This window comes from Athene noctua, chromosome 14, assembly GCF_965140245.1.
Source record: "Athene noctua chromosome 14, bAthNoc1.hap1.1, whole genome shotgun sequence".
Lineage (NCBI taxonomy): Eukaryota > Metazoa > Chordata > Aves > Strigiformes > Strigidae > Athene > Athene noctua.
Window position 1 is genome coordinate 5,488,695 of NC_134050.1, and position 11,473 is coordinate 5,500,167.

Genomic DNA, 11,473 nt, shown 5'->3' on the forward strand with positions numbered 1-11,473 from the left:
AGAGTCGTTTTGTCATGAACTCTACTCCCTTTTGCCGTGACTCATGTTTCACAAATACTGCGTTCTGCTTTTCATATTAACCCATAGGGCTGTAAATATCTAATATTGCTATATTTCTCTCCTGATAATTCAGTTCTTCGGAGTAGTCTTCTGGGACAAATAATACAACAAACTAATGACCAAAACCACCTCATATCGTTTGGTGAGGGGGGGTGGGGGTGGTTGGAGGAAGACTTTTATTTTTAATTTCCGAGTGAATCCCTAAAAAAAAAAAATATCTGAAAGACTTCTGACAATTATCCTTTATAATCATCAGTCTGAAATTAAAGATCATTATATGTGATCTGTTCTCCAAAATATACTTATTTTTAAAGAGAAGCATTGTGGCTGAAAGCACTAACTAAGGAAATACTACTTCTAAATTTTTCTCTTGAACTACTCCTTCAGGTTAACTGAGGATGTTTCTGTAGCGTATATAATGATTCATTTTTGTATATGAAATAAAAAGTAAACTTATCACCACGATTCAGTGATATTTAGTCTGACACAAACGATTGAACTGGCTGTAAAATGCAAAGCCATTGTTATTTCCCTGCCTTATTATGGAACAGGTTTGGAGATTTTCTTTAGAGTTGGAATGTATTGTTTGTCTTTCAGTAGAAAAGTAATTATATATATATATATATATAATTATAAAATAGAAAAGCATTAGACATCAATTCAGGAACTAATTAGATTAGTTTTTCAAGAAAATATGAGTAGCCATACTTGGTCTATCATTATGACACATTCAGTACCCTGTATTTAGTAGTTCTCAGCAACACACTCCTAAGACAGTGGGAACAGGACAAGAGTCAGCTGACTTTCTTTCCTGTAGATAGTCTTCCAAGTAGATAATCTTACATTTGTCAGATCTGTATTTGGTAACCCCTTTATGCTTATGGGATTTGCCATAGCATGCTGCAGCAAGCTCAACAGTCTGTGGGAGATGAGGATTGCTCTTAATATTAAAACTTCTATATGGTATGAATGGGGTATCTACTGCGTGTTACTGCAAGAACCAATTCCTTAACTTCATCTGTGATATTTTATTAATATATTATATACTACCTCAGTTGTTCCTAACTAGGAATGTACTTTTGTCTCAATTTTCTCCGTTCATTCATTGGAATATTTAGGCAATAAGATAAAGCATGTGCTAAAGCATGTAACATAAACATGCATCCCACCTGCAAGCACTCAACAGTGTCATGTTAAAATTGAGTATTCTGGGAGAAAGCATTGCCTAAAATCATCATAGAAACACTTTGATTTTAGTAGGCGTGACCTGCTATGAAAGGAATGTCTATTCTGTGTTGCTTTAATACTGGAAGTTCATATTTGCCGCTTAAAACATTAAGTCCTATGTTCTGGAGCTTTTTCTTTTTCCCTTTTCAAATAAGATTTATGGGAACTAATTCTCCCTGGTTCTAGCTGTCCCATTGCAATATAAGCCACGTAGTAGTAGATAACCACATTTCTAAAATTGCTTGCTGATATATTTGGTGCTTGTTTAGACAAAATTATGCTGAAACTATGAATTTAGTGTTTAGGAAAGGCAAGGTATGGTGATTCAGTTTGAGGCGTATTACTTTGGTGTCAGCTTGAGGTATAAATTTTCTTTCAATAAGAATTTTTATGTGTGAAAATCTTAAAGTATGCCTTTAAATATCAGTTTTTAATAATATTGAGTAGCCTTTCAAGTATTTGAAAGTAGGTTCTCACCCCAAAAAAATTTTAATGGGAAATACTTCGATATGACCATTTGAAGTCATCTGAAATCTATAGGATTAGTGGTTTTGTAGCAGCTCTTGTTGTCTGAGCCCATTTTATTTGAATTTCTCAATGGCAGCTATTAAAAACACCTGGAAAAAATCAGCAACTGGCTTCAGTATTTTGCTTCCTTATTAGGGCAGAAATAACAACACTGGTATTCCTTTATTTTCTGGGTTTAAATGTTTTTTTTGCTGTATTTGCTTACTTCAGATCATAACTCTTTGCAGCTATATACTGTATAACAGCAAGCTAACATGGAATTGGGGTTGGGTTTTTTGGTCACATATTTGGTTTATGTTATTTAGTGAAGCCAAGTTGCTGGTGATGTTTTTGTTTACTTTCTTGTTTACTGTGTTAGGAGCAACTTAATGCTTTCACAAAAGGCTTTGAGAAGGGACACTTCTTGAATATTTTATATGCTTTCCAATATTTAACTGGCAAGAAAAGCTAGTTTTGTTTTAACTTTGTTTGACAATGAGTTTCGTTCCAGAAATAAATACGTTTTTAAAAATAGGTCTGGGTTTCTACTAACGGCTTATATTTGCCCTATATAGAGTTACTGCAACTATCTTTTTATTAATGTGTTTGTATTACAGTATGAAATACTGTTCATTATGATGAAATTCAACAAATTATTAATGCTGGCAATACTTTTGTGTTCTTTACCTATTTAGTTCATGTTTTAAATGCTTGCATTTACAGTTAATTTAAAAATGCTTCCAGTATTTAGTCGTGGAGAAGCTTCTAAAACTTGGCACTCATCAAAATGTTTCTCCATCAGACTTCCTTCCTAGTAACTTTAAGACATTAGCAAAACCTCAGTGTCTTACAGTAAGCAAACTTTCTGAAACTGCAACTTCCCTGTCCTAATGTAACAACAAATAGAATTCTCTAACCATTATTTTTCCCAAAACACACACTTTCAGATGCATACAAACAGGAGGAAAACCTAATAATTTGTTTTTTAAAACGTATCCTGAAATGTTTAGTAGATAGTTATTTCAAGCACTAGATTGGAATCCTTAGATAAAGCTTATTCTTGTGTTTAAGAATATAAGTTGTCAAAAAATCTTTAAAAGAAAGTTGTGACCTCAATTTTTGGTTTTTATGACTAGAAAATATTTTTTTTTTACAAAAGAAACGTTAATCTTTGAATAGAAGAATAATACTGTACTCATGAAACCAAAATTAAAGAGCAAGCACATTAATGAAGCATAGCATTGTTGATAAGTGTCACAGACTACATACTGAAAATAATTTTCTTGCTTGTTGCCAACAAAATCTTACTATGTCTTGGAGAAAAATGTCTTCATTGAAGTAGGTTTATATTTCTGGTGGAAATAAAAATTATTTGGGAGACACACAGGCCCTGTTTTACTTCCCTTTCACTACTCATAGAGAATATTCTGAATTAGCTTAATGTTTATATTGCAATCCAAGCTACTGTGTCTCAGCAACCTGCTGCACTTCACCTGGTGAATGCTGATAGTGAATTAGACTAAGATTAGGTATGAGAAAATAATGCCTCTTACATTTAAAAAAAAAAAATCCTTTCCTCCTATGTAGTGAACTGTACACAGGCACACACACAAATTCACAATTCAGTTATTTCATGTCTGATAGTCCTCTCAGGCCTGGGTATTCCATGTTTGTGTTACTTCAAAGCTGAAAACAGCATAATAGATTTGTAGTTGTTCATGTAATGGTCCAGGCATCTTTTCCCATAAGCAATTTAGTCTAAATTATAACCTGCTTTTATTGTTTATGTATTGTTGGGTAAGATGATGTGTGTTTGTTGAACCATCATAGTTTAAACATTGTTCTTCCTGAAACCGAGCCCTCGAGTGAGGAATAAATGTTTGCTTTGTTTTTTTTCAGTGGTTTCATTATTGAATTAAGTTCTGGCAACATAGAATAGATTCGTGGCCTATATATTAGCATATAATTTACTTGCTACTTGTACACACTTGGATAGTACCCATTTCATCCTCCCAGAACAGGTCTAGGTCTCACGGTAGTCTTTAAATCCTTTCCTGTCTCCTCCCAGCTTTAATTTCTATCTTCTAACTGGGCATCATCTCGTGTAGCTGGGCATGAGGAATCCATCATATGGTGTGTCTAGTTCCAAAGTGTGTACAGAAAAACTGGTGCCGAGATCATCTTTCATCCTTTGGTAGCTTTCCTTCAACGGGGCTCTTAGTTGAGCCTTTTCCCTAAGACTTCTACTTTCTGAGGGGACTTGGGGAATTGGCATTCTTAAAGCCTCTTGCCTATGGCAGATTGGATTGCAACTGGGCAAGGAGTTCAAAATTAAATGGAGGCTGAGAAATGATAAACAGAGTAAAGACTACAGTAATCTAAGCTTTGCTTTTTGTAAGAAATCAAACTTGGCGGGGAAAATGCAATATGTGTATCTAATCCATTTTCTTCCTTGTCGAATTTTTATGGAACAGCTAAAATGCTTTGTTAACACACGAGGGAGAACTAAAGAAGCATTCAGACTGAGGAGTTCAAACTACCTTGCTTACTCTGAGGCAAAAAGCCAATGGAATTTTAGAATAAATAAATATTCATTAACACTTTTAAAGGAATGCCATAGTTAATTCCTGAATAACTTGCAGCAATTTAAAAAACAGGAGTTGTTTTTACAGTTTCGTTGCTCATAGGAATGAAGGGGACAGTGCAGAAAGGGGAACTATGATGCTGTGGCTACCAGCTGAAGTAGGGCCAATCCATAGACATTTTAAGAGTAGTAGTCTACTTCATTTTTTAACTTTACACTGGAAGTTAAATACAGGAGCACTTGAGGTTTTGACAGTCCTCTGCTACTCTTGATTTTTTTTGTTATTAACTACTTAAGTCACTGCTAGCCTAGCCATTTGAACAGTGGTCTGTTTTAATTATTCTCCTTTACTGTAAATTTTAGTAAGAGAGGCCTTTTCTCTCTTTGGAGACTGCCTTAATTACCACCTGCTTGAAAATAAAAATACTGTGACACTTGAAGAAAAATACTATAAATCAGGCTGAATGGGAAAAGCCAACTACTGCTGCATTGCTTTGTTATTTTTAAGGCTGGGGTTTTTACTGAAGAGCTTTTTTTTCGGAGTTGATATACTGAGATGACAGGATCTGAGTAACTTCTTTCTTTCCCTTTTTCCAAAACACTCCTTTCTCATTTGAAATGTCAAAGAATTTTGCCCCTTTAAGTGATTCTGTAACCCTCCTTTTACAACAGTCTCTCATTCATGATGCTTGCTAGGGGAAAAAATGTCTGGAATCATCAGGCAGCCGTAGATTACCATGATAGTACCATTTTTCGTTAAATTAAGAGTTTGTCATGATAATGTGATCATTTTTGATACTCTTACGCTTTCATTCCCTGTTGTCATGTGTCATCTTACTTGTGATTACTTGTAATATCTCTGGGATTAACTATATCAGCCTATGCATATTTATAATATTGAGTGCCACAGAACAAATGCTACCATCTGGACAATGCTGCAGTAGGAATCATTTCAGTTATATGATCAAATTAATATGTAAATGAAATAGATAGTATTTGTAATAATGTTTACTAATAAACGTATTTCAGCAGGGAAGAGGTGGGAACAAGAAATGTTTTAGTAGTAAATATACATAAATGGTGCTAACCATGGTTGTCTATGTTGTACAGGTACAACTTTTGGTCCACCGTTAGAAGAAATGAATAAAAATACACAGGAAATTGTAGAATCTGTAGTACCACCACAGAAAAGAACTCGGCGGAAGCTAATGGACTCTCCAGTCACAGCTCAAAGTCCTGCTGTATCCAAGCACTCCAGCCTCTCTCATCTGGAGGATTCTCTTACCAAGGACGTTCGCCCTATTGTGTACACGCCAGAATTTTGCAGACAGCCAGTACAAAGGTGCTGTACACAGACTGTGGTAAAGAAAGCTCTACACCTTGCAGGCCTTCAGGAAGGCAATGCGTGTAATACAGATATACCAGTGAAAAAGGCAAATATTATGGACACCACATGTGACATAACCCCAGAGTGCGATGAAGCCAACATGAACTCAACAGTAATTCTGTACGAAGAGACAGGTGAAACAACTGAAATGTCTACTGAATCATTTGTGGAGGAGTCACAGCCATGCAGTGATAGTATTCTGCAAAGGTATTTTCTGTTTATACGGGCAAGGAATATTACCCAAACAGTTTAATCCTGCTTATCTTCATGTGGGTATTTCCACTGATGTCAGTTTTACTTGTAAACCCAATGTTTTGAAAATCAAACCCTCAGTTTCAATCAACATCAGATTCAATTCTGTCATTATTTGAAATCAGTGGTATGTTAGCAACAACAGATGAAGCTGAAAGCTTAGCTTGTAGTATAAGGTATGTACCGAAAACTTTTGCATTTGTGACGCCTCAGGTAAATTACTTTCTCTAAGCCTTACTTTGTCTACAAAATGGATGCCTTAAGCTCTTCGACATTGAGAGATGCCATTGTTAAAGCTGCCATGTATGGGTAAAGTCCTGTGAAGCTGCCTCAGGTAACATTGAAACAAATTTCTGATACTGTTTTTCAACTTAACGTTTATTTATTTACAATTAAGAACAACTTTGCTTGACTTATGCCAAGAATGGTTTTTAAAAAATATAATTCTTTGATTTCAGACTTGGTTTCTCTTCCTTAAAAAACAAAAATCCTACTTCAGTGCTTGAGAAGCCCTCATACATGTTAATGACTTCTGCTGCTGAGAGAAAAAGAAAGGTATTAAGGTAAGGTTAAACTAACTTTTCTATACAAATGAGTTTGTGTTCGTTTATTATGTTGTCACTTCAGCTTGAGTATTATATTTCAAACCTGAAAATATCTTACACAAGTCATCTGGACCTACATATGAGATGTTCTGTCTCAAACATGTTGACAATTCAACGATTTATTTTTTTCCTGGAAAGTTGAGTAGAATCTTTTTTTACTCTTGCTTTAAGAATTTCTGTTAAGTACAAGCTAATATTGTGTCTTCAGTTTCTGCTGTCTACTTGAAATGGCAGGATGACACATAATTCTGAAAGGAGGAATTCCATCATCAAATAAAAATCTAATTTGTTTGAAAATGTTAGGCATTTACTGGAGCATATTGGAAAATAAAAAGTGGAGAAAATGCTTAACAATACTTACGTTGCCAGTGCCTTTGGTTTTCTGACATTTCATTTCCAGTCTCAGTTATTATGACTTCATTTTTGTGGTCTGCTCTGGGAAGAACTCCCATTTCATCACTTCTGTTTTATGACCCTGAAAGAGGCTTGTTTGGTAGGGGCTGCAGAAAAGCCAAAACTGAACAGGCACTAAGTGGAATTGTACGTTTTTGTTTTCATTAATGTATTTAAGGATTAGCTATCAGGTGAGTACTGATGAAGCAGCTTCTTTTTTATTTTCTTTTTTTACTATCTACTTTTTTTTCTTTTTCCAAAAGCAAAAGTTGTTGCAGCCTTGTTAAGCTCATAGTATGAGTCACCTGATGCTAGACAGTGAGTGGAGTTGCCACCTCATAGGTCTTCTAAAGAATGTTTCAAGACTGTTAAAACAAGTTCTATAGATAGATCACAGGACATAGAAGACACTTAAGCACTTCTTTGGTTTGTTAGCATCTTGGAGATAAAAAATCTTCCTAGAAGATGACAGATTTACCTGAGCCAATTTTAATGTTCCTGTTATAGTTGTTTTTAATTATTGTTCTAAACTGTTTTGCTAAGATGGCTTTAGGATGGGGATTAAACTATATTGCTCTAGGCTGAGAAAAGAGGCACATCTCGCATTTTCAATTTTTCAAATAGTTGATTATGAATTTAGCAAAACTAATCACCTGCTCTCTGAAACTGAGACAGTTTTCTAGATTCTCCTTAGGGAGAGGTATGGGAACATTTGGAGCCTGATGTATCTTAAGGTAAATGTCCTAAGACTTTAGGAGTATTTTCTTTTATAATAAGTGTAATGATTTCCAAACATATATGCTTATCTCTTCCCAAAAACCTCTTTTTATCTTATTCCTTCTGTGTCTCAAACTTGTATTTTCCAGTTCTCAAGTCAGAATAACACTACAGGAAAATGCCCCTATTTTTAATCATTTTTGAGGGCTTATTTCTTCTGTCTCAGTAAAACCATAATTCTTTAGGACTTTGTCAAATAGTTGGTGACGAAGAGAGGGAATAAAAGCTTGTTTGTGAAGGAGAAAAGGAATATACTCTTACTTTTCAGATTGCATGTCACATTCTTTCTCTTTACTTGTTCCCCCTTTTCTCTCCCATACTTTCCCTGTTTGAAGTGGTTCGCTCCAGTCGTTCATCTCCTAGTAACATTAGAATAAAAATAAGAATTTCAGACATAATCTCTACATTACAAATATCATTTCTAACAGTTGTATTGCTGGGACAAGGGTTAAGAGACAAGTCAGTCATAAGACAGAGGCTGCTTTTACTAAATAGCATTACACTATTATTGGCATAAGGTCCCTTCCAAGAAGCATACATGAATAGATTTTAGGACTAGCACAAGGCAGGTCTCAGTCCTTACTGCTTGATATAAATTTTCAATTGGGGAGAAAATTATTATTAAGCTAACTAGTGTAAGTTAGGGGACTATAAAGGGGGAATAATACAATATCATTGAAGGAATGGGAAACACATGGAAACTTGGGACATAAATAGAATTAGCTTGTTTGTGGGGCTGTTTTACAGAGTGGAACTGGGGAAGTTACCGAGGTAAGGGTCAAAGGGTGAGATCAGACAGGTTCATAATTTTCACTGGAGAGCTTAAGTCCATCACATAAAAGGCTATAAAGTGTAGAGGTTTTGTCTTAACGAATTTGAAGTTCAAATAGCTTTTTTTGCGGTTTAGCTGGGAAGTTTTGTCTGCTATGAAGCCATCCCCTCCAACTGTGTTGGAAGCTATAGGAAAATTATTGTAGCAATAAAAAAAAAGGTGATTTGTTCACGAAACACAGCTTGGTCATTTGAAGGATTTTGTATGTGCATTAAGATTATTTCTTAGTATAATTTGTGTGCAATGACAGTCAAACTGGCTGCTGTGGTTTCCAAAAACAATGTGGCATATTGGTCTCATTTTGGTTGCGACATTAGTTCTTGTTCTCACAGCTGAAACACTCTTGTAAATTTTTAAAAAGGAGAAAAGGGAATTATATCCATATATATATATATCATAAATAAATTAGTTTATTCTTTGCATTCTGTTATGAACTAGCAATACTACATAACGTAATTTAATGTATTTCTACACTGCAAGGTCTAAGCTGCTGTAATGTAGTTTAATCACTTTACTGAAAGCAAACTTTTTTCTGGCTATTTTTCCAGTTCTACAGCAAACACTGAGTTAAGCAGCCTGCAAGACTCTGTTTCTGCAAAACGCATTCGACGAGAGGTTTTGTTAAACCATAGAGCTTTGAGAGTACCCAAAATGGCAGGTAAGTGTCAAAACTTGAATGTATGATAATGCATGGGTAACTGTGCTTGTACAGGAGGTCCAGAATTAAGGTTGATAATCAGTTTTGTCAATTTAACAGCATGTGATCAGTCCACTAAGTCATCTGTTTGAACAGTATTATCCGTTCATTCAAAAAAAACCCCAATATTGAATGTCGAACCTGCTATCTAGATGGTATCTAATCAAACTCAATATTACAACAAGCCTGCTGGGAAAACCTTTTTCTAAGAGTTAAGGTTTTCCACCGAAAATTGATTGTCTACTTGTTGAGAAATTTAGTGAACTTGATTAACAACTTTATTTCTGACCTATGTGTTATATCAAGAAATAAAATCCTCTAATATTTTCCATACCTGTTTTTAATTGCTTGCTTTGTTTTATAACACTGCACTGATTTGTTTTTACAGATATGGGTTTTTTTAGAGATTTGTTACTTAAACTTTGGGGCTATTTTGGGCCAATACAAACAACAGCTGAAGAAAAAGTATTTTAAAGCAGTATTTATGAATTATTTTGTTTCTAACAGCTTGCTGTTAATACTATTAGGTGGTATTCTGTGGAAGTCTGCTACAATCACACAACTTTTTTGAGGTATATAAATCTTTACTGTAACAAAATCAGTTAGAAATAATTTTTTCAGTAGATGTGCACAAACACCTTCTGCTCACAACTTTCTGAAAACCTCTCCTTTTCCTAGTGCACGGCTCTAAGTTGCTTGGCAACTGCAGTAGATGTTAATGCACTAAATCCTTACGACTTTCCTACTGTGTCTACACACTTGTCTCCCTTTCCTTTCTATCTTCAGAAAGACAATGATGTTTCTTAGTCCAACTTCTTGGGCAGTTCAGAGGAGATCAGAGATTATTTAAAGTCTTAGTCTGCTGTTGTTATGAAGGAGTCCAATTGTGTAGCTTTTCCCAGTGGCATGGGCGATACTTTTACAGCATATATGCGTTTTTATGTAAGAACTGACGTGAGAGAGCAAGTACATAAGAATATCTATTATTCTCCATGAAAAATGTTGATATTGTACTACAGTAAACTTTGTGAAAAGTGTAAATATGAGGCTGAACGTTGTCTAACTGATAGTTACTTATTTGGCAAAGTCCACAGTTAAATCAGTATCAATTTCTACTGCTGAAGGCTGCGTTTTGAAGTTACTAAAATCAATCATAACTCTGGTGTTATTAAAAAGCTATGTAATGAAGCACCACATTCTGAAATACAGACTGGATTTTTGATTTTTCAAAGTTTAACAGAATGTAAACTACACTTTATTTTCAAAAGCATGCATTACAGAGAAACGAAATATGACCAAATCCCTAAGAGGAAGAGCTGATTTCTGTTTAAGTAGACAAAACTCTCTGCAATGACTTAGTGTTCACTTTTCAATACTGTTTTATAATACTATGGATTAATAAAACTTTAACATATTTATACATTTTTATGTAGACCACTGTGCCTTCTTAATTGTGGCTTGTGTCAATTGAAGGTCTAATCATTGGAGTTTCTAGGCAATTAGCATATTGGATTACTGAGCTGAGAGTAATTTTGATACACAGAAATGCAGGCTTTCACTAAGGACAAGAAATATGTGTAAAAACTGTTAGATTTGCTCTGTAAAGGAGATCCAGGTAGGCCAAATTCTGCTTATGTTTATTGAATGAGTGTCTTGTCTGAGAAATATTTATTTCTTCACCAGGAATTAAACAGAGGAGCTTGAAGCAAGGACAGAATGTGCCACCAAACCTACTTCGAAGCCTTTCTGAAGGAAACGTAGCATTGGGTGTGAAATCAAGGACATCAAAAAATCTTTTACTTCATGTTTGTAAAAAAAAAAATAGGATTTAGTTCTAGGTTCATCCATATTTCAAGCATGTTTGATGGATAGCAAGTGAGAACAGGGTGACTTCAGTTTTCTGTGAATCGTTTTGTTTTAAAGATGTCTCTCTCATAATGCACTATATTAGGAAGAACCACTTCTTGGAAATACAAAGACTTTGTTAATTTCTAAAATAAAATCAGTTCTTTTTTTGTCTTGTCTTAAAGCTTACAAATGTCTTTTGTGTATGAAAGAATAAGAAACTTCATTTCGACTTGAAAATGGAAAAGTACACAGTACACCTTTTGCCATAATCTTTGTGAGCATTTCCCTGTGTTTATGACAGACA

The 11,473-nt window shown here is 34.7% G+C and overlaps 1 protein-coding gene across 1 annotated transcript in view; it reads left to right on the forward strand.

Moving 5' to 3' along the window:
- KIF18A (kinesin family member 18A) overlaps positions 1-11,153 on the forward strand; it is a 38,901-nt gene extending 27,748 nt beyond the window's left edge. The window contains exons 14-17 of the mRNA XM_074917998.1: positions 5,489-5,972; positions 6,476-6,580; positions 9,173-9,282; positions 11,005-11,153. Of these exons, the coding sequence (XP_074774099.1) occupies positions 5,489-5,972; positions 6,476-6,580; positions 9,173-9,282; positions 11,005-11,153 (848 nt within the window). The remainder of the gene's footprint in view (positions 1-5,488; positions 5,973-6,475; positions 6,581-9,172; positions 9,283-11,004) is intronic.
- The last annotated feature ends 320 nt before the right edge of the window (positions 11,154-11,473 follow it).